The 22,847-nt window shown below is 46.3% G+C and overlaps 1 protein-coding gene across 3 annotated transcripts in view; it reads left to right on the top strand.

Moving 5' to 3' along the window:
- Positions 1–21,167, top strand: part of LOC129341113 (ubiquitin carboxyl-terminal hydrolase 12-like) — a 64,484-nt gene extending 43,317 nt beyond the window's left edge. Inside the window, exons 5-9 of one of the 3 annotated variants that reach the window (XM_054996072.1) lie at positions 2,453–2,529; positions 4,234–4,317; positions 6,053–6,250; positions 16,614–16,692; positions 18,790–21,167. In XM_054996072.1, coding sequence (XP_054852047.1) covers positions 2,453–2,529; positions 4,234–4,317; positions 6,053–6,250; positions 16,614–16,692; positions 18,790–18,891 — 540 coding nt within the window. In that variant the 3' untranslated portion in view covers positions 18,892–21,167. The other 2 variants (XM_054996073.1, XM_054996074.1) reach the window with 2 other exon arrangements.
- The last annotated feature ends 1,680 nt before the right edge of the window (positions 21,168–22,847 follow it).

Here is a 22,847-nt window from a genome sequence, read left to right as displayed (position 1 = left end):
AGATCCAGTAGCATGGCCTGGGTCCTTTGTGGCTGGTTCTGTGCCCCAAAGGGAGCTCTGGATTTGTCTTTCCCATACAATAGTCTCCTATGCCACATGGCAAACCACTTTTGAGACGAGGCATTTCCCAGATGGTTTGTGATACAGCTTGGGGGGTTGTTTTTCAAATGAAAAATGTTTTTTAAAAAAAGCTTTACTGAGTAGGCCCAAGCCCTTAGGGCAAGCCTCAGATAGCTTTTTGGATCAGAAAAGAAAGAGTCTCTGCAGAGAGGTGGCATGATTTGTCAAATCTCAAAGTGCTGAAGTGTGTCTGTGTTCTTAATGGAGCATTGATGGAGCATCTGCACCAATTCAAAGCTGCCTTTATTTTTACATGTATCTGTTGCGGAGGACCACCTTAAACCAGTTGCTATTGAGGTAAAAGTGCTTGCTGGGGGACTTTGCACTCCCACAGCATTTTGCATCACTTTTGTTGCTATCCCTGCTCCTTTTATGTGATGATCCTGCCTTTCTACCTATTCACAGAGATTTGAAACACTTCCCAAAACAAAAGCTTGCCCCTCAGTGAGCCCCTGCCCAAGATCACTGAAACAGCCAAGACAATAAAACAAAAGCCCGCACGTGTCAGTTTCTGTTCCATGGATCTTCCCAAAAATATCCGCACCGATCAGATCAGGCAGAGACAGATTCCGTAAACGGATTTTTTTAAAGAATTCAGGAATCACAGTACAACCAACGAACATAAGGCAGTTGCCGAGAATGACTGTTTAACTGTGACAGTGCTGACTACATACTCCTTGCCCCTCCCTTTTCCGATGGAACGGAACTCTTGGCTTGGACAGCCTTTCAGCAATAGAAAACTCAACTGTGTTAACTATGTAACTTCCCTACCTTCTGTAACTGACAGGCTAACTCCTGTCAGACATTAAACTGCAGCTATGTAACTTCCGCCTTCTATGCCAGGCAGGTTAACCCCTGTCTGACAGCACACAGCTTGTCATTTTTTAGCCCTTGAAACAACCATTTCGGCCTCCCTTCAGTGTCCTCCTGGGCAGTGCTGCTTTGCAGAGCTTCCTGAAAATGGCCAGAGTGCAGGGAGGCTCTCCTCCCTTCCTCTGGAAGAACTTGCCTCACGGATGATGCTGCCGCCATCCAGCTGTGGTTGAAGTGATGGCCTCGGGCAGGGGCATGGAAAGGAGAACTTGCTCGGGGCACGGGGGTCATTCCTAAGCAGCTGTTTCCCTTAGTTAGCACGCTTGAGGGCTGTGAGATATGCCGGTGTGCTTAATCAGACACGCAGAGCTTTGCACAGGCAGCAGCTCAGTTCAAATGTTAGGCGAGGCCAGAGGCCTCCAGGTGCGTGCTTTTGCCTTGCCAGTGTCCCATTAGAGGCTGCCCTGGACTGTTGGGGATGTGCTGCTTCCAGGGAAGCTCTGTGCCTGGCTGGAGTTCCTCTCAAGCAGTCCTGCAGCTGCCCCTTTGAGGGAGAGATTTTTCTCGTCTCTGAATTGCCTGAGAGCGCTCCTGCTTTGGACCAGCTATCTGTACCCCTTGAGTTGTTACAGGAAGGATTATTGCTTTTTCCAAAATTCACCTTTTTACATCTAACTATTGATTCTTTATATTCGCTTTCCTCAGTTCACTTTGATTTCTCTTTGTAGAGAAATCCATACACTCATTCGTGGTTTTAGCCCTTGCAGTGGTTCTGTGTTACACACCACAGTATAGTCCTCTGGCAGGAGGGCTTGGGAAGACACTGCCTGCCTCTGAGCATCTACAGAATGACATCATTAAATTTTGCAGACCCTCCCCTTCCTGCCCCTCTTCTGATTTCTCTGATCAAAACAATTGATTGGAAACAGATTCCACATTCCTAAGGAGAGGGAAAGGAACAGACTGTTGGATTTCGTGGAGAAATCGGGTAAAGAGAATGTAAGACAGTAGTGTCGAAGGCTATACAGCCCGGAAAATCCACAACAACCATCAGAATGTAAGACAGACAATGCTAGGTTCTGCTTGAAATCCTGCCTGACTTCTAAGAAACACTGTGGGCATATGAGACACGCTGTGCTTGTTGCAGGGCATCATCCCATGCCCCTTTGTGCTCCCCAAGAGGCCAAGCCACGAGGCTCAGGGGAGAGGCGGCAGAGGAATTGGGGTCCGCGCGTAGCCGACTGTGATCCAGCAGACAAGCCCAGCCTTCCCTGCAAGACTGAAAGGAGTTCTGGTGTTGCTTCCACACTCATCCCCATTGTCTGTTCACAAGTTAGGACTTGGGACACCTGATGAGTCCGTAACTTGCTACATTTTAAAGCAGGACTTTGGAATCCTAAGTGCCTGATTTGCTGGAAGGACATTTGTGCAATTACTTTAACTGTAACCATTTCTAAACTTGTTTAAGTCTTTATGATGTCCTCCCCCATCCCCACCCACCCCCTCTCTTTTGTTCAAGGTTAGTAGCAAAGACGAGGACTTTCTAGACCTGTCAGTGGATGTGGAACAAAATACTTCAATCACACACTGCCTGAGGTAAATTTGGGGGGGGGGGAGCAAGCTTAAGGGTGGACTTTGTGAGCAGGCAAGAGCTCAGCAAATTGATGATGTTGGTGGGTTTTGCAGCCATGTTACACCTGAGAGGATTTATTTATATAATGTCATTGATACAGAGTGTTTTACAGTGGTACAGCGAAAAGATGCATCCTTGCCCGAAGGAAACGATTGCCTACATTTTGACACATGTGAGGGGAGAGGTACAGGTAGTAAGGGGTGAATGTGGACAAGTTCAGCAAGCCCAGCCTTGCCTTCAGTTAGAGATTGGCTTTACAGGGTGAAGCTAAAGGCTTCATGTGAAACAAGGGTTTTGAGAAGAGGTGGCACCACACAGTGGTTTTGGCAGATAGTTCCAGGCACAAGGGGCAGCTTGGGGGATGATAGTTGAAGCTGTTTTAAGGGCATGAATCCTGTGCACACACATAGGTGGGAGTAAATCAGATTAAACTACGTAGGACTCCCTTCTGGGTAAACTGGCCCAGCTTTAGGCTATGCAAAGACAGGAAAATGTGAGCCTGTTGAGCTGAAATAGCAACAATAGCAGGTATAAAATGTTCCCTAAATTTGCGAGAAATTGCTTTCATGCAGGCCCTTGCCGGGCAACCATTTCCTACCCTGATTTTGCTGCTATTTAGGAAAATGGTGGTGTCAGCAGGGAGGGCCATAATGTACACCAGGCTTGCCACCAGTTTACTTGCCAGTCTGCCAGTAGATTGCCTCTGAGGGGGCCAGGCAGGGAAATGGTGGTAGGGCGGAAGATAGCTTGTTTTCTTCTTGTAATCCTTCAACATGCCACAATTGACTTGAGTTACATAGGCCTGGACAAGCAGGTGAGTGAGAGCATTTGTGGGCTTCTGTAGCCTGATATGTACACAATAGGCATATGTGGCCAAGCAGAGCTGTTTGCACTGTCATGCGTGATTCGTAGCCATGAGTTCTATGCGCTGAAGTGGTTTCCTCCTGCAGGTGTGGCAGCCCTTGAGCAGAGCCTGCCAGTTTTCTGGAATGTTTGGGTCCCATGAAATTCTTAAGGCTCTTAAATTATTTCCTTCTCGAAGAGGAGTGGGAAGTGGTGGTTGTACATTTATGTAACTAAGTCTGATGTAACCTCAGTGGCTTTTTTACTGATAGCAGATGCCGTTAGTTTAAAGACGACCCCCAGTGCCCAGCAACTAGACCACATAAGTTTATAGTGAGACTGATGCGTCTCTGAATCAGTAATAGGAAAGGTTTCTAGTTGCTTCTTTGAATGCGTGCCTTGAATCCTCCTCGGAAGTCACAAAGTCGTGCGCCCTGAGGCTCGACTCTCACATTACTGGATGTTGCTGGGGGAGGACTCTTTCCAGGTCAGCTCCGTGGGGCAGTTGGTTTATATGAATCTGCTCTTGCCTCCTGTGGGTGTATTCAAAGGAAATGTCAGCTCTGTAGAACTGGCACAGCAAAATCACCATGTAGTGACTTCTCCCCCTCAGTAAGGAACGTGAGAACTGGGCCATAAAAAGGCATGTGGGAGCAGCCCCGCCTATCCTTGGATGGCTCAGTTAGTTGGCAGGATGGCGCCCGCATTTCCTTGTGTGAAGTGGAATGTGCGGCAGCGAGGGCTGCGCCGTGAGGAGAGTTGCTCGGCCGTAGAAGGCCCGCCTGCCCCGCACTGACCAGGCTCTTGCTCCTCCTTTCCCGCAGGGGGTTCAGCAACACAGAGACTCTCTGCAGTGAATACAAATACCACTGTGAACAGTGCCGCAGCAAACAGGAAGCACAGAAGAGGTGAGACTGAGCCGGGCTGGATGCTGCTGCCCCTGGATGGATGCAGGAGGCCGCGGTGCTCAGGGCGCCCAGTCAGGGAGCGCACACGAGGCACTGAACGCGACCACGGTGCCAGATCCTTCACTTCCATTTATTTATTTTTAAAAAAAAAAACCATGCACACTGCCAGCTATGCCTGGTGTTTTCCGCGCAGGGATGGTCTCGTGTGGTTCTTCCATTGCTGCTGCGGCTGCTGGTACAGCAAAGCAGCCGTGTGGCTTCCACGTGGCAGGTTTCCCAGCATTTCCCCTGCCCTGGTCTCCCCCAGTGGCAATTTCCCCCACCTTGTGCTTTTTAAAAAAAAAATGGCAGGTCATTATAGTGTTAAGTTATAACAACTTACCATGTCTTCTGAATTCCCAGCTTTATTAAAACACACACACACACACAACACACACACACACACAAAGTCTGTAACCTCTTTCATTGAGGAGCTATTAGGGGGAAGGTATATCTCTGCCCAAAAAGGGTCTAGAGACCTTTTAAAAATGAAGCTCGGATTTTAGAGAACCTGATAGACAATTTTTATAACACTATGACAATTTTCATTCGTTGAATTAAGTCAGAAACAACTTTCCAGTGGCAGGGAAAATGGCATGTGTGTTTATATGTTTTTATTAATTATTTTATATATACTTTACTTTAAACGTTGTTTTAATGTTGAAATGTTTAAGATGCTTTCCAGTTTGGGAACCCTATTTGGGTGGAAAGGTAGCATAGAAATATTTTAAATAAATTAATAATACTGACCAGGGCAAGAATGGGAAGGTTTGGACTTCCCCGTCTGCTTGGCTCCTCCCACTTTGCTGTAATCTTTTGCAAAACAAAAGATTGCAGGAAAGATGGATGGGGGGGGCAGAGAGGCAGGAGGTGCACAGAACCAGCATGATGCTGTGGGAAAGCTGGGCAGGGGTCCACTTCCTGACAGAGTCTAAGCCAGACAAAACAGCCCATGTGTCAGTGGCCCTTAAAAGCTTATGAGTGAGACCTGCTGAAAGCTCAGAAGGCTGGCCATGTCTTCAGGCTGGGAGAAGTCTTTGTGGCCCCTTGCCCCTCTCCACCACAAGGAAGGAACCCCAGAATAGGTTGTGCTAAATAGCAACCAGAATAAATGCAGAATGAAATTATGCAGAACAGTAGACCTGATACAGAGCACAGTCATGTAGATTGCAGAATTCAGCCAGCTGCTGAGAAGGCAGCATCTGAACCTTGGTCTAGAGTCAAAGAGTTTGTTTTTCTGTGGGAGCAAAGCCAGTTGGGTCTTCTTCAGCCCAATCTTGTCTCCTTCCAGAAAGGCTCGCCAATAGGACCACTTTTTTCTCTTGATGGTCAAATCAAAACCATTTGGGAGAATGTAGGGTTTCTTCCCTCTTTATCTTTTCTCTTTCACTCACAGATGCAACAGAAAATTCATATGTCTCTTTGTTCAGTTTAATAACGCTAGGGCAAAGTTTATTCATCACTTAAAGAAAGATGAATGATTTTAGCAGTTTTGCACTCAAATGTCATTTAACAGTGTAAGGCTTTTTACTTTATTCAGGAAATCCTCTGAGCAATGTTTCACCTTCATTTAACACTGAAAGGTTCATTATTTTTTGCAAGACCTTCTTTCCCATCTTCTTGTTTTACATACAGATCTCTTTGGTACTTTGTAACATGAATGTCTTTCTCATTCTCTTATGCTTTGTGGGCCCAGGATGCGAGTGAAAAAGTTGCCTATGATTCTAGCTCTGCATTTAAAAAGGTTCAAATACATGGACCAGCTGCATCGATATACCAAACTCTCCTATCGCGTAGTTTTCCCTTTGGAGCTCCGACTCTTTAACACTTCAGGAGATGCTACAAATCCCGACAGAATGTATGACCTTGTGGCTGTCGTTGTCCATTGTGGCAGGTGAGTGTGCAGCTGCACAAAAGGTCGTTGTGTCCGATTTGGGGTTCCCAGGCAAGCAGAACAATATACGGAGAACCCCCTGCTGAATTGCAGCAAACGGCTCCCTTCTCTAGTGCCCTGTGCCATCCACTGGCTGGCCAAAGACTCCTAAGCTGCTGACTGGTCGACCGTCAAGGCAGCATCCATCTTGCCTCATCATCTCTCCCTCCAAGGAATGCTGCCTTTGAATAAAGAGGTCCCATTTAACTGTCAAGGCTAATAATAACAACAACATTCGATTTATATACCGCCCTTCAAGACAACTTAATGCCCACTCAGAGCGGTTTACAAAGTATGCCATTATCATCCCCACAACAAAACACCCTGTGAAGTGAGTGGGGCTGAGAGAGCTCCGAGAGAGCTGTGATCACCCAGCTGGCTTCCAGTGGAGGAGTGGGGAATCAAACCCGGCTCTCCAGATTAGAGACCCACACTCTTAACCACTACACTAAACTGTCTCTCAGTTTGCCACTGCTTATGTCTTCATGCAATTGTCTAGGTTTTTTTTGCTTTTAAAGCTACCTAAGTTACTGGCCATCACCACATTTAAGGCCAAAAATGCCACTGGTGATTTACTCATTGGGCTGCTGAATGTGCATACTCCATCACACTGCGATCCATCTCCGTCTCCTCCTCCTCCTCCTCCTCGTCTGTACCCCTACACAGCCTTGATTCCTCTTGGAGCACGGTGTCAGAACTGTGGCTAGATAATGTCCTTACTCCAGACTACCTTCTGCAATCAGACAACAGTCCATTGTTTCCAAAAGGCTTTTACTGGAAAATAGTTCATTATAGTCCACTAGCCTGAATGCAATATTCAGGATGGTACATATGCATTGTTACCAATGACTGGCAAAGCATGAGGTACAAAGTAACAGATCACAGTAGGCCCAACCTCCCCCCATAGTTCTCAAAACAACCCCTTTGAAGTCAGGATAGCGAAAGTTCCCAAGGCCGGTTCTTGGTGGAACGTCGGTAGCCAAAACAATCCTCTTCTGTGAGATAGCTGCCTGGGAACCTTGGCACCTGTGGAGAGAGCACTTAAACACTGAAAGGATTAAAGATGGAGTTGGTTAAGCGAAGCAGTACAATACAGCATTCTGAACCTGACATTCTGCCCCCTCTAAGATGCCCTCCCCCCAGGTTTATGTGGATAACGAGAGTGAAATGCTTTAACTAGTCTAGGAGCGTGTACATGTACAGAATTCACCCACTCATCGAACCCAGAGTCAAAGTCCTTCCATCTGATGAGATAAAACAACTGATTACGTTTTACTTTAGAGTCCAATATTTGTTGAACTTCATAGTGGGTTTGATCATCAATTAACATAGGGATGGGAGGAGCACGGGTGTGCCACTGGTCTGCAGAAGGGGCTTTTTTCAATAAACTGACATGGAAGGTATCATGTACGTGGCGTAAATTCTTTGGTAAATCTAAGGCAACAGTCACTTTGTTGATTACTTTGCGAACAGGAAAAGGTCCCAGGTACTTTAATGCGAGCTTGCGGCTGGTTTGGGTTACTTTTAGATTCTTTGTAGAAAGGTAAACGAGATCACCAGGTTGTAATTCCCATTCCGCCACACGGTGGCGGTCAGCGTATTTTTTGTAATCCTGTTTGGCTTTGATGAGGTGTTTTCTAATTTGAGTCCATTGTTGGGCTGCTTCCCCCCACCACTCGGAGACGTCTTTGGAAACAGCAATAGGAGGGGGAAGCGCTTCAAACGGGAATGGCTTGAAGTGGAAGCCATAGACGACTTTGAAGGGAGTTTCCCCCGTGGAAGCGTGCACGCTGTTATTATATGAAAACTCTGCCAAGGGGAGCAAGTCAAACCAATTATCCTGTTGGAAGTTAATGTAACAGCATAGAAATTGCTCTAATATCTGATTAGTTTTTTCCGACTGTCCATCTGTTTCCGGGTGATGGCTTGAACTCAAACCTTGTTCAATGCCCAGCAGTTGCAAAAGCTCCCGCCAGAAGTTGGCAACGAATTGTCCGCCACGATCCGAGATCACCTTAGATGGAAAAGAATGTATTTTTACAATGTTTCTTAGGAAGATGTCAGCTAGTTTTCTAGCAGAGGGGATTGTGGTGCAAGGTATAAAATGAGCTTGCTTGGAGAACAAATCAACTACGACCAAAATACAGTTGTGTCCCTTTGAGGGGGGTAAGTCAGTGATAAAGTCCATAGAGATTATTTCCCACGGTCTACTTGGCGTTTCTAACGGCTGTAAGAGTCCTGGAGGTTTGCCTTTTCGGGATTTGGCACTGAGACAAATAGGGCAAGACGCTACATATTGGGAGATGTCTTTGCGCATGCCCGGCCACCAAAATTGGCGTTGGACTAGGTGAAGCGTCTTTAAGTACCCATAGTGCCCCGCAGTGGGAGCATCATGACAGCGTTGCAAAACTTCTTTTCTTAAACTTTTGGGTACATAGAAGCGATCTCCCCAAAGCCATTCCCCTTGGTCGGAACGTTGCAGTTTGTCTTTGGGCACATCCCCCCCTTCTTTCTCCACTTCAGCTTTTAGTTTTTGTCTCCACCCTTGATCGGGTTGATGGGATAGGGTTGTGCGGCTGCGCGTGGTCACCACGCCCCCTAATTGCGTAGGCGAAAAGACTGTCAATTGTCTCCTCCTTTTTGCTTTTGTGTTGGGGCATGCATGATAGAGCGTCTGCCAAGAAGTAGGTTTTACCTGGGAGAAAATTAAAAGTAAAATTGAACTTGGAGAAGTATTCTGCCCATCGCAATTGCTTGGCGTTTAACCTGCGAGGGCTGCGTAGGGCCTCTAAATTTTTATGGTCCGTCCAGACCTCGAACGGATGACGGGCACCTTCTAGCCAATGTCTCCAGGTAGTGAGAGCCGCTTTTACAGCAAAGGCCTCTTTTTCCCAAACATTCCAATTCCTTTCCGCCTCTGAAAACTTTCTGGAGAGGAAGGCGCAGGGTCTGAGTTTATCGTCCGCCCCCCGCTGTAGCAACACCCCCCCAATTGCAGCATCACTGGCGTCGACCTGCACTATGAAGGGACGATTTTCATCGGAGTGCTGCAGGACGGGCTCTGAAACAAACTGCGTTTTGAGGTGATGGAACGCTGTTTGGCATTCAGGCGTCCAGGACAACTTTGCACTTGGTTTTTTGGCTTGGTCCCCCTTGTCTTTGGTTTTTAACAGTTCAGTTAGGGGGAGTGTGATTTGAGCAAAGTTTGCTATGAACTCTCTATAGAAGTTGGCAAAGCCCAAGAAGGATTGTAATTCTTTGCGGGTCGCGGGGGTTTGCCAATTTAATACTGCTTGTATTTTGCCTGGATCCATTTTCAAGCCCTCTTGAGAAATACAGTAGCCTAAATAAGTGAGTTCTGTTTTGTGGAACTCACACTTGGAGAGCTTTATAGGCAGTTTGTTATTCATGAGAGTGATCAAGACCTTTTTTACAAGGTCCACGTGTTCCTCTTCAGTTTCCGAATAGATTAACACATCATCTAGGTAAACTACAACGCCTTTGTATAGAAATTCATGCAGCACTTCATTGATCATGGACATGAAAACCGAGGGTGCCCCGGCCAGCCCAAATGGCATAACCAAATATTCATATTGGCCGAGGGGCGTGTTAAAAGCAGTTTTCCATTCATCCCCCTCTCGGATACGGACATGGAAGTAAGCGTCTTTCAAATCCAATTTCGTAAAGACCTTACCTTGCGCCACGACGTTGAGTAGATCTCTGATGAGCGGGATGAGGTAGGCGTTGCTGGAGGAGACCGCGTTGAGTCCTCGAAAGTCCGTGCACAGTCTTAGGCCCCCATCCTTCTTTTTAACGAAGAGCACTGGCGCTGCGTGGGGGCTATTAGCCGGGCGAATGAATCCTCTTTGAAGATTCAGGTCGATGAACTTGCGGAGTTCTTCTCTTTCGTTAGGACTCATGGGATATAGACGGCCCTTGGCAGCGAGGCGCCCGGTAAAATTTCCACAGCACAGTCCGTCCTCCTGTGAGGAGGTAAGGTATTAGCCTCTTCCTCTGTGAAGGCTTGGGTGTACGCTCTGTATTGCTTGGGTATTTGGTTGATTTCTTCTTGGGTGAGGAGAGCAGGCTCAGTTACAGTAGGGTTATTACCCCAATTTTGATTCCAACGATGGTCCTTGCATGATTCATGAGTTAACGTGATGCTTCCCTCTGCCCAGTTGATATAAGGGTTATGATCGCATAACCACCGGCTTCCCAAGATCAAGGGGTATTTCGCTGTGGCACTAATGACGAATGATCTTAGTTCCCAATGTTGTCCCATGCCTGTTATGATCGGAGTGGTTTCAGTAGTGACTGGATTCATGTTAGTGCCATCCATCTGCTCGAAAATTACTGGTATTTCCAAATCTTTTACAGGAAGTACTAGTCCATTTACTAGAGCTGGTGTGATAATGTCTCTGGAGCAGCCCGAGTCAATCAGGGCTTGTATGCGAATGTGCATTTTCTTGTCAGGATTCACCAGCGTTACTGGTATGAAGAGAATGGACCCAGGGGGTCGGTTCGGAACCGGAACCAGCGAATGTTTGATGTGCCGTTTGGGTCCTTTTACGACAGATCCATTTCGTTTCCCGAGGCGGGGCTCTCTGGATTCTCTCCCCCCGTTAGGGCTGTTGGATCGTATTCCATAACTTCTTCCAATTCTAGTCCTCTTTCGGGGAGGTTCCTCCTCGGTGCCCCCCTACCTCTTGGAGCGGCTCTTGGAGCTGGAGTGGGGCGCGGTGGCGCCGGGTAGGCTGCGGGGGCTGGGCGTCTTAGTTGGAGCAGAGGTCTTTGCACAGGCCGATATGGGCATTGCGCCGCAAAATGACCACTTTGGCCACATTGCAAACATAGCCCTTGTTGCCATCCACGAGTGGCATATCCAGCCCCCCGGCTCCCCCTGAGGGGAGTGGAGGAGCGTCTTTGGCCCGGAGGTTGTTGGTGTTGTTCCACTAAACGAACTTCTAGTAGGCGGTTTTCAACTTCGCAGGTCAATTGTATCCATCCTAACAGCGTAGGAGGGTTATCCTGCATGAGAGCTCGGTCCAACAATTTAGGATTTAAACCTTGTTTGTACAAAATAATCTTGGTGGACTCTTCGCGCCTTGGGCATTTGGCAGCGAGTTGTCGGAATTTTGTGGCATAGTCTCTAGCCGACATGCTGCCTTGCCTAATAGCCTGTAATTCCGTTCGGGCCCTAGTTTCTTCCAGGGGGTCTTCATATTGGGCTCGGATCGCATCCACTAGCCCTTGGAGCGTATCTAACTCAGGGGCCCCCACGTTATAAAGTCCCACATACCAGTCGGCAGCTTTACCTTGGAGACGTGATCCCAGATGCTCTATTTGACTGGCCTCACTCCCGAAAAGATGTCCCCATCGATTGAAAAATTGCACTACTTGTACCAGGAAGAATCCTAATTTGGAAGGGTCTCCATCAAACGTAGCGTCCAGTTTGACCCATCCCATGGGAAGATCTTGTCTAGGAGCTGGTGCTGGCATTGGGTAGGCATCAAGCGGAGCGAGTTGTAAAGGAGGCTGTTGCGGCGTTGGCGGTAGCTGTGGCGGAGGATGCTGAGGGTAGGGTTGAGGTTGGTGCGGCAAAGGCGCTCCCGGAATCGGCTGGGGAATCCCCGGCGCCCCCGGAATCGGCTGGGGGATTGGCTGGGGTCCTCTTGGTGCCGGATGCACTGGTGCTGGCCGAGAAGGTGTCGGACGCCCCCTCGGTAGGCCCCCAGGTACTGGTTGAAGGGGAGTGGGAGCTGGCCGCAACGGAGGTGGGTGAGGAGAGATGGGTTGGAGAGGAACCGTATCCCCTCGCGGCCCCGGTGTCGGAAGAGGCCTGCTCGCTCCTGGGATGACCGGGGGTGTAGTTCCTCCCGGAAGGCTTGGGGGCTGGCTCGCTTGAGTCGTGGGTGGTGGGACTATCGGGGAAGCTGGCTCTAGCGGTCGTCCTGGTTCTCCCCCTCCTCCTCCAGTCCCACTACCAGCCGGAGTTATAGGGCGATCGGGACGAGGGTCTTCCGGACACGGTTCTCCACCTCCCCCGTTGGCACCGACGTCTCCTGGTGTGATCGGTTGCTCGGGACGGGATTCATCTGGACAAGGATCTTCTGGGCAGGGTCTTTCCCCGGTGATAGAGTCCTCATCTCCCGTCTCTGGTGGCTATTGCGGCCACAGTTGATTTTGCAGGTTAGCCAAACTTTGGCTGATGTCAGGTAAACCAGCTGGCGGAACACGGCCTCTGTCCCCCGCCACTAGCACTGAAAGCAGGTGGACGGCATTTGCCAAACTTTCTTCCATATTTAGGAGTCTGTTCTCCAACAGCTGTACTCTATCCGTAGTTTCCTCCTCCCGTAGTTCCGTGGACCCCACATCTCCCATCGTCTGTGAAGTCGGTATAGTTTCGGGCGGTGGTCCCGTGGTTAGCGTCTGCCGCCACGGCAAGGGTGTTTCTATCCCTTGTTCCTCTTGAGATCTCGCGGCTAAAACTCCTTTTGTCAGGCCAGTGATTGCTGATATTCCTGAATCAATGGCAATCGTCCAGCTCTGGAGCTGCACCCATTGGTGCTCACTTACATCTGGCTGCCCCGACCACGGGGTGACTTCCGCATAATCCCAACTCAGGGCGCCACGGCGGGACGTTTCCCATTCCGTTTGTTCGGTCGTCCTGTTCCAGAACAGCCACGGTTGGCCACCGGTTTGTTCGGGTATGGATTCCAAACTGCGCCGACTATCCAGCTGTAGCTGCGTAAACATCGCACTGTCCCTCGTTTCCCTTGGCCTTGCACCCCACTGCGTCGGGGTGGGCAAGTTGAAGAGTGGTGCGGCTGTGGCTCTAGGCCGAGTATCAGCATTGCTGGGAGCAAGGGTATAAATCGTTGTAACCGAGGAGCCGTCTCCTCGCGGTACAGGTTCTTGGGCTTCCAAACCTTGAGAGCCGGGAGAGGCATACGGGTCAAACAAAGGATCCCTGACTGGGACAGCTTTGGAGTCCGTTTGATCCGGCTTAGGCATTGGAAAGGTTGATTGGTAACAAAATGTCAGAACTGTGGCTAGATAATGTCCTTACTCCAGACTACCTTCTGCAATCAGACAACAGTCCATTGTTTCCAAAAGGCTTTTACTGGAAAATAGTTCATTATAGTCCACTAGCCTGAATGCAATATTCAGGATGGTACATATGCATTGTTACCAATGACTGGCAAAGCATGAGGTACAAAGTAACAGATCACAGTAGGCCCAACCTCCCCCCATAGTTCTCAAAACAACCCCTTTGAAGTCAGGATAGCGAAAGTTCCCAAGGCCGGTTCTTGGTGGAACGTCGGTAGCCAAAACAATCCTCTTCTGTGAGATAGCTGCCTGGGAACCTTGGCACCTGTGGAGAGAGCACTTAAACACTGAAAGGATTAAAGATGGAGTCGGTTAAGCGAAGCAGTACAATACAGCATTCTGAACCTGACACACGGGATCCCTCAGTCTTCCCTGTGTGCACTGCCCGCAGTCCTCCCTCTTCCATTTTCTGTCCCCCCTTCTGCCCAGGAATGTTTTGCTAAGGAAGCTGGAAACAGTGAAGAAGCTCCATGCAGACCTTCTTTTGGGACCAGTGGCCCGGGCAGATGCCCACCATTTCCTGTGTGGTGTAGCAGCTGGAAGTTTAGTACCCTCAGTTATGCAAACGGGACAGTTGCATATTTCATGCTTTTAAAATGGTTAGAATTTTTGCTTCAGAGAGTATTAGTCACTCTCTTAATCCACATAAAGATTTTCTCTTCTGAAAATGCAGAGCAGTTAGTAGAGGCCAGGCATGTGAGCCATTTAACTTCCAGCAAGGTAAAAAGAAATTAAAGCCACTGTTGGAACATGAATCTGTTTAAAGCAGTCTAGTTTGATTTTATAATGCTGTTGCCACCAAGTGGCTAAACTGTGCATTTGTTGAATATATTAAGAGTCAAAATAAATTGTCTCGTCAGTACTAAATTGTCAGAAGTAATAGGAAGTCAGTTTCTGTGGAGCAAAAGTGTATTGTATGAAATAAAATATTTTTCTTCAAGTGCCCTTCATAACCTCTGCTTAACCACAACGTGCATCTGAAAGACCTACCCAAAGCTATCCTGTATTGTGTGTGTGAATGTTATGCTTATTGATATGGGGTTGCCAGACAGTCTTAGCAATGATTGGCTTGAATCCTGAGCTTCCCTCCCACTTGTACCTCTCTTAATCTGCGGTGGAGATGGCCCTCCACGGCAGACAACTTTCCTTGAGCGTTAGATACTTTCCCACTCATTGAGAGACAGTAGTCTTGTTTGAGCGGAAGCTGGAGGAATGCGCTCCGTTGCAAAGGGTGGCCTCCGCAAAAGATGAATGCCAGTATAATTTCAGTTCACATTTTCTGTCTGGTGTATATTTCTCTGGAGGGGAACCTGTGTCTGGATGGTACTGCTTCAGTCTGTGGGGTTGGGGGGATGTATGCAGATACAGATGCTTCACATCAAGAAGAAGTTGAGAAGCCTTCTCCCTGGCCTGTAGAGGTTTTGTGTGCACATACTTTGGGGGGTATGGAGAAAGATTCCCTAGTGTGAGTCCTGCCCTGCCTTCTGGAGTGGAACAGCCAAGACATTGAATTGACTCTTGGGTGAGAAGTGGCTGAGGAGGTGCTCGTGCTTGGATAGAAACAGCCTCCGCCAGCATCCACAGGACGCTGCTGTTTTGTTTCATTTCCAGCAAGGGTGGAGTGTATGGCTCTGAAGTTCCATTTCTTTGTAGAAATGAATTCAGGGAGATTTTGGAGAGTGGCAGGCCTTAGTGTGAGTGCTGTTAGGTGCTTTTAAGTGTACCAGAGCGGGTGGCAGCGTTCCACAGGAGAACTGCACATCCATTCCCCAACTTGGTGTTGTAGCACGCCTTCTTCTCACTGAAATAACACGCGAGGAGAAAAAGCTTCCTGTTGGGCTGTGCCCCATTTTAACTAGGGAACTGTACCAAAATATCTTGGGCCAGTGTTGATTTGGCAAGTTTGCAGCACTGGAGAAAGCCACTGAGCCTATCTTCTACCTTCCAGTAACGCAGGGGAACATTATTTGTCAATTGTATGTCAAAGACCATGGAACTGTAGAGGCAGAAAAAATAAGCTTGCATCATACTTGCTTTTCCAGATACAGAAGACTTCTGCCATTCAGCTCTATTGTTATGTGACTCCATTATGATTTGGGGTTGGCTCTGTTTGTCTTATGGCAAGGAAAGAGAATTTTGGAAAACTGACAGTAGATTTCACACAAGGATTTTTATTTTTACTCCTTGGAAAGTTATAAATATGTTTTAAAGCATAAACTGTTTTTTCTGTAAATTTTTTTTCACCATTTCAGATAACAGCTGTGATACTCCTATACATCATAAAAAGAAGGAATCCTGTTGCAAACAAGCCTCTTGAGAGTGGAAAACCATAGAGTTTGGCACACAGAAGGGGAGTTTGGAAAGGATTTCCATTTTTTACTTCTTTCTGTATTGCAGAAGAACAATTTTGCTAGAGTCTGCAATATAGAAACCTCTTCAAAACAGATCCTCTCTGCTAAAAAGCATTTTTAATTGTTTCATGTTTTAGTACACAAAGGGTTGGTTTGGAAGGTGGGGGGGGGGCGTATATTGTGGAAAGTCATAATTCTACTCTTCTGTAACACAGAAACCATGTCTCCCCCATGCACTAAATAAAAACGTTTTTCTACACATGTGGGGCTAGTTTGGAAGGGACTTATTTTTATATTTCCTTGCTGAAAGTACATTCTGGGAGAGGAAGACCCCCAGATTCTGTGGGTAAATGTTTCCAGCAACATTGAACCCCCCAGCCCAGTGAGAAATTCAGCAGGGGGCAGATGTTGTAAGCACCTTTGGTTCCAGAGTTGGAATTCCATGTTGCCAGCTAATCCTGTCGCTCAGAGATCCCCTGCCTTTTCAAGCCTTTAGGCATCTTTGGAAGTCTGACACCGCATGGCGGGTGCAGCCACAAAATGGCTGCCATAAGATAACTCTTGCAAGAAGTGAAGCTAGTCATAAAATGGCTGCGGCAGCTTACCTTCAGTCACACGGCAAAGATCCTTGTGCTGTGGTGACAGCTGCTGCCAAAGCAATGTTTTTAAACATCTGCACAGCCAATCAGAATCCTTGCTGGGCAAAAGCCACACCCACTTTCTAAAAACACTTGATGGGCACCAGGATAGGTGTCAGCAGGCTCCATGGTGCCCACAGACACCATGTTTGATATCCCTACTGTTGTTACTTTCTTAGTGAAATTGTATCTTCAGTGACTGTAACCTCTCTCTCTTTGTGACAGTGGTCCAAACCGTGGACATTATATCACCATTGTCAAAAGCCACGGATTTTGGTTGTTGTTTGATGATGACATTGTAGAGGTAGGTGTATTCTGATTCTGGAGGATCTTCTCTGCTTCGCCTTGCCTCGTCCACTTCCTCTGTGCTTTCTTCTCTGAATCATTAGTCGTCTTAACTGGAAAGCCATGGCCTGCCCTCAGGTGGGTTGCATGGAGTTCAGCTGCCACCCTTGCCGGGTCAGGGGGGAGGTGGTATTCTCTGTGTTGCATGTTTCTTTGCTGTTAATTGCTGAACAAGTAAAGAAGGAACTTGCACAGAGGGAGGAGGTTTAGCAGTCCCCAGACATTTGCACTGTTGCAGCTGGCACAAGACCTGGCTAAACTGCACGAAGAAGGAGAGAGCAGTCTTGATTTAGATTATGGATCATCCCCTGTCACCTGGGAGTGAGGCAGACTGACAGGCCCCATCTGGGCATGCACCGGCTATTCCTCACTCCCCAGACCCCTTATGCCGCCACGGGCCAAGTGCTGAGGGGCGGGGATCAGCTATCCGGCCAGGAGCCCGTGCTGGATGTGCCTGGGTGGAGTCACTTGGCCCTTGGACACTCCCCGCCCCTCCACAACATGGCGGCCGCCATGCCGCTTCCCCGCTCACCTCCCCCTGCATTGCCCGCAACTCAGGCCCCCAGATGAGTCTGGGAGCTGTTACTAATCTGTGTTATCAAAGACAACATGTGACCATTGTGGGGGGGAGGGGCATGCATTTTACATGTGGCAAAGGTTGGAGTTGGAGATCCCCCGTTGAGTTGAATGATAGTCTGTGGCTGGTGCCGTTGACTAGGGCAATTATTCCCCTCATTCAAAAGAGTTTTGTGGCTACTGCAGCCTTTCCTGTCCCCTGCTCTCTCTGCATGTCTTCCAGACTCCACAGTACCAGGGGTTCTTTGTGCACTTTTCCAAGGCCCTTTTCCCGAGGTGGTATGTAGATAATGAAAGACGCGCGAGTTCCTCTCTGAGAGGTCTTCCATCAGTGATCAGATGAGCCCAGGACTCATTTGGGGGCAGCCAAGTGCCTTTCTGTCTCATCACCCTCTGCCTTTTGCCTAGGAAAGGAAGGAGCTGGTCCCAGCATTGAAATGGAAGCAGCTGCGCTAGATGATGTTTGTATCATAGCATGAATTTTCAATTAAGATTTAAAACTCTGAGAACAACTTGCTAAGAAGCAGAATAAAAATCCAGTAAGAAAGTACAATGGGCGCTGTCTGGCCAAAGTTAACCATTTTTAAGTCCCATTGATTTCAAAGCTCAGGCTTAGAACTTCTCCCACTGAATTAAATGGGACTTGTGCCCCGAAAATGTATTCATATGCTCCTAAGGGGCAACATTGGAAGGGATTGGCTTGGATTCATGGAGCTGTTCTAAGTATGTCTAAGTTAATCTTTAATAACCAACTGTCTTGCTGCTCTGCCTCCTACTTTCGGACGTCTGTTTCAAGAGCAGCTGGCTAGAGAGTATGGCCTCCTATCACACAAGGGCACAGGTGTAGTTGCACAGGCGTTTAAATCCCAGCCACTGTGATGAAAGTTCCAGGAATGTGGTGTAGATGCCCTCTCTGATAGATGAGTCTTTGCTCTCCATTGGCACGGCAGCTGCATCCTTGCCTAACAGAAGGTTTGGAATGATATGTGGTAAGTGGTCCAAATTAATTGGCGATGTTTGCTCGATAAATTGTTCAAAACATTCGAATATTGTCTTCCATGCAATAAATAAATAAATGCAGCTTAGCTTAATAGAGCGACAGGTGTGCTAGGCAGGAAAGAACAAACAAATGGCTCTGCTAAATTTCTTGTGATGTGGTTATATTTTAAACTGAACGGCATCCATTTTTGCTTTTTCCCCTCAGTGTGCTGAGGGTGTGCTCCTTGTTGCTGGCTAGCTGCACCCTGTGCCCATCGAAACCAACGAAGCATCCTGCTGTATAAGATGCAGAGAGAGAGGCCTCATGGCCATGGCCTAGATATCTCCCCGCTTTGCTTTTTAATATCCAGCCTGATGAAGCGTCTGGGAGAACTCAGGGCTTGTGCGCTGTTATGTTATTTTGGTTGGTCTTAATAAAATGTATTACATGGCTTCTATTTTTGTTTTGTTTTTTTAATCTGGTGGTTCTCTTAAATTACAGAAAATTGATGCTCAAGCAATTGAAGAATTCTATGGGTTAACATCAGACATTTCCAAAAACTCAGAATCTGGATATATCCTCTTCTACCAGTCAAGGGACTAAGATGACATGTTGAAGCGTCTTACCATTGTACAAAAAAGGGATCAAGGTTGTGCCCAGATGGGACGTCATAATGATAGTCAAATCAATTTCTTGTCATTACCATCGGATCACAGGAGACCAAAAGGAGACTAAGCTCAAGGGGGAGCAAGAAGGGTTACGCTCTGATTTACTTTCTGGGCTATTTTATATGTGCTATCTTCCAAAATCTGTTACCTCTACTTGAAATCTGGCTGCTTAATTGTTCAAGAACCAAGGAAAGGTTTTTAAAGTAGCATCATAGAACTTGTTCACTGCTCAGCGACAGCATGAGACTTCATCTTGGTTTGGTTTCCATTATTGTTGTTTTTCTGTATTTTAGCAGAATGGGTTACGGTTTCAATATTCCTTATTGGCTGAAGATGCTTTTTCAGATACGAGCAGCAGAAAGTTGTTGAATGGTTTTGTGCTCCGAAGCATGAAGATCTGCGACAAGGTTAAGTCATAATTGGAAATACCACATCCTTAAATCTTACACATGGAAAAAGGACAAAAATTATTTCTCAAGTATTGTGTATTTCCAAGAAGAGTCTTCTTTATTTCAGATAATGCTATAGTTCTCGTCTACATTTTTAAAAAGTTTTAACTGCCTTTTCCCAATTTTTCTTGAAAGATATAATTTTTATATAATTACTTAATTTTGTTTCTATTAAATAGAAGTTTGACTTAAAGTCACAATATGGTAGAAGCCAGGAGAACAAAGAAATATGTGGAAGTCTTTGAGGTCATGTCTAGTAAAAAGTTAAAGTTACTGTATTTCTTGGAGCTATTACATAAGCCAAAAGTGCCCTCTACTGAAACAGGATCTGTTTAGTGTTCGTTTCACTGTACACTACATTTTTTTAAAAAGCAATTGTGTGTTAAAAATGCACATTAAGTAACACTAACTGTGCAAGTTAACTAAGGTCATTACAGTTGTCTATTTAAACAATAGGCGGTGGGACTAAGAAATAACTAACTGGGCTAATAGATACCAATGCCTTGGGGTGCATTTTTCCATCTGTTATCTCCCCCTCCATTATTGTTGCCTGTTTTCGTATTTGCTGCTGCTTTAATGGGGGGGAAATGGTGTAGTCTTGTGAACACCGAATTTCCCATACTGTATATTAGAACCCCAAGGATGATTAGAGGGAAATGTGCAATGAAGAACTCTGCAAACATTTTCTGTCTTATTGTTTAAAAATTCTTTTTCAGCTGTGTCAAAAAGCTTATTTCACCTGCTTAAAACGTCATAGTGGCCCAGATATTGGGGGAGAAGGGATGGGATAAGTTAAGCAGTCCCACCCAGAATAACTTTGCAATTTATTTGAATAGCAACATTTGCAGGGGGGAGGGGGTATCCGCTGGTTCTGTGAAGACGTTAAAATAGAATGTGCTTGTTCTACAGCAGCCCTTCTAATAACTGGCTAGGCAGTCAGTCTCTAGGAGGAAGATGAGCTGAATGAAATCCTTTGATGTAGGTTCTGATCAAGAGGCATCGGCCGAAATATTGTCCTTGTAAAAATGGCCTGAGTAAAAGCCACAATGTTTGGAAATGCAGGTTAGCAAAATTACATGAAGGTGTTCAGCATCACATCTGCTACACAGTCTGGTGTGTCTTGCTTTTTTCTCGTTAAGGCTACCCAATGACAATTCTGCCACATTCTGCTCTTTAAAACACCCCCCCCCCCCACCCTCTGTTTTTCTGGTTTTAGAATTGGATTAAAGTTCAAGCATTCACACCTCAATGATTTCAGGGGGAGGGAATCAACAAGATGGGTTAACTCACACTTTTTAATATGCAAAAGAAATCTTTTCATCAAAGCTTGTCAGCCGTAATGAAATAATTATTGACAACTACTTGACAATAATACACTACATACCAATTTTCTCTTGGTTAGAAATCCTCTCATAAAGAACCCAAGTGGGGTCCCAAACAGAAGTTTATCAGCTGTAGCAGGCCCTGGGAAAATATCACCAAATGTAATCATACTGAAAGAGCAAATATGACAGAGTAACTTTAGCAGAACACTAAACTTGTATTTTGTATATTTGGTGATAACATTTTTACAGATTAAAATACATGACTTGAGAGAGAGAGAATATTGAAAGATATATACTATAGATTAAAAGTGCACTTTTGCTACAAATTTATAAAGAAATGAAATGGGCTTAAGATAATGGTGCGATGTTACCTGTATAATAAGTGACCCCCCCCACGCACACCTGTCTCCAATAAAGATCATGTAGGGTGAAATGCCCCCAGTGTGTGTTTATTGACTGTGTGTGGCAGGTGGCTGCTGGATCCAAAGAACCACAAGAGGGGCATCATGGGACAGATGTTTCTAGCCCTGGCCTGCCTTCTGCACTACCCTTCTCCTCTGCAGAACCCCAAAAGCTGGATCCTGGCAGTCCTCTGCAATAGCAGGTGTGTATGGGACCTGCAACTGCAGGGGGACATGATGGATCTCGTGCATTCCTTCGGGTCAGAGAGAAGTGCCTTCTACTTGCCCAAAGCTTACTTTGGAATTAGATTTGCTATCTGCCCTCTCTGGAATGAATTATCTGCTGCTGTCTTTACCATGCTAGAGGGAAATGCCAGTAACAACCTTGACTACAGCTTCTGCTAAACAGTATCCAACTAGGATTTGAACTTGGCGATACATTTTGGCTTCTATTCCTGAATTAAATTGAAGCATTTCAGTTACCAGAAAATTGCTTAATTTATGTTGTTGTTTCAGGATTTCTGAAGATGTCTGACTTTTCTTTTTATAGAGGTTTGGCTGCCCTGTCAGGGAATAATTATTTATTAGCCAAACTTCCCTCATCCTATTTGGAGCCCAGTTTGCATCCTTGTAACTTTTAGCACTTATAGAATCCTTTTGAATGAGCAAAAGGAATGCTGTGGACTTTTTTAAAAAAAATGTGCTCTATGTTTTTTAGGTACTGTGATTGAAAAGATCATTTACACCTGAACCAAGGTCCCTAGCTATATGGTTTTGATCGGTCACTTGAAATTTACGTTGGTTGCCACATAAAACAGCTTTGCACTCTGCCCCATGGGCAGTGTTCAGCCTCTCAGCTGTTCAGACAGCTACTCCTCTACAGGCTTTTATGCATGTGGCTTTATATGCTCCAGGGTCACTGGTGGGTCCTACCTTTAGTAAGTAAACTGTACTTGTAAATTAAGAGTTGCAACATGCAGCAGTTTTGCACCTGCCCAGCCTGTGGCCAGAACTTTCTGCATTACCTAAGAGGCACATATGCCCCAGGGTCATAGTTTGGTCATTATAATTACCTATCCTTCAAGTACCGATGGCCCTCTCTTTGCACAGGTGTCGTCAACTTGTATAATTTATATTACCTACAGGAGGAGAAAGATGTAAAAAAAAAACTAGTGAGTGTGAGAAGGTGCATGTGCAAATTGTTCAAGATCACATCCAGACAAATTCACCTGCCTTGGCCATTAACAAATGCCCAACCAAGCTGTCTTAAGGTACACACCTCTCATCTGTAAGTCACTTACTGTGAATTGTAAATATTTTATATACCTGAACGAATGTGGTGAACAGAGAGGCAGTAGCAGACAGGAAGGAGGAGAAGCTATGGGAAAGCAGTATGAGACCATGTCGGAGCAATTTTTAAAATTATTTTATTTAACAATTGTTTACTGCCTTTCTACCAAGGTTGGAACTCAAGGTGGCTTAGAATAAAAATAAAAGCAATCACAAGTAAAAGTTTAAGTTTAAAAACAACACAGTTTAGGAAATGTAACATAAAAACAAAGTTAACAGAGCCATCCTAAATAGAAATTCCTGAAAGTAAAGGGGCAAGCTCACCCTGGGAATACTGTTTCCATAATCATGGGAATACTACTGAAAAGGCCCTCTCATGTACCCACCAGGTGAGCTGCTTCAGATGATGGAACAGTCAGGAGGGCT

This window comes from Eublepharis macularius, chromosome 13 (assembly GCF_028583425.1).
Source record: "Eublepharis macularius isolate TG4126 chromosome 13, MPM_Emac_v1.0, whole genome shotgun sequence".
Classification (NCBI taxonomy): Eukaryota; Metazoa; Chordata; class Lepidosauria; order Squamata; family Eublepharidae; genus Eublepharis; species Eublepharis macularius.
The sequence above is the reverse complement of the archived record's forward strand: the minus strand, read 5'-3'. Positions and strand labels throughout refer to the sequence as shown.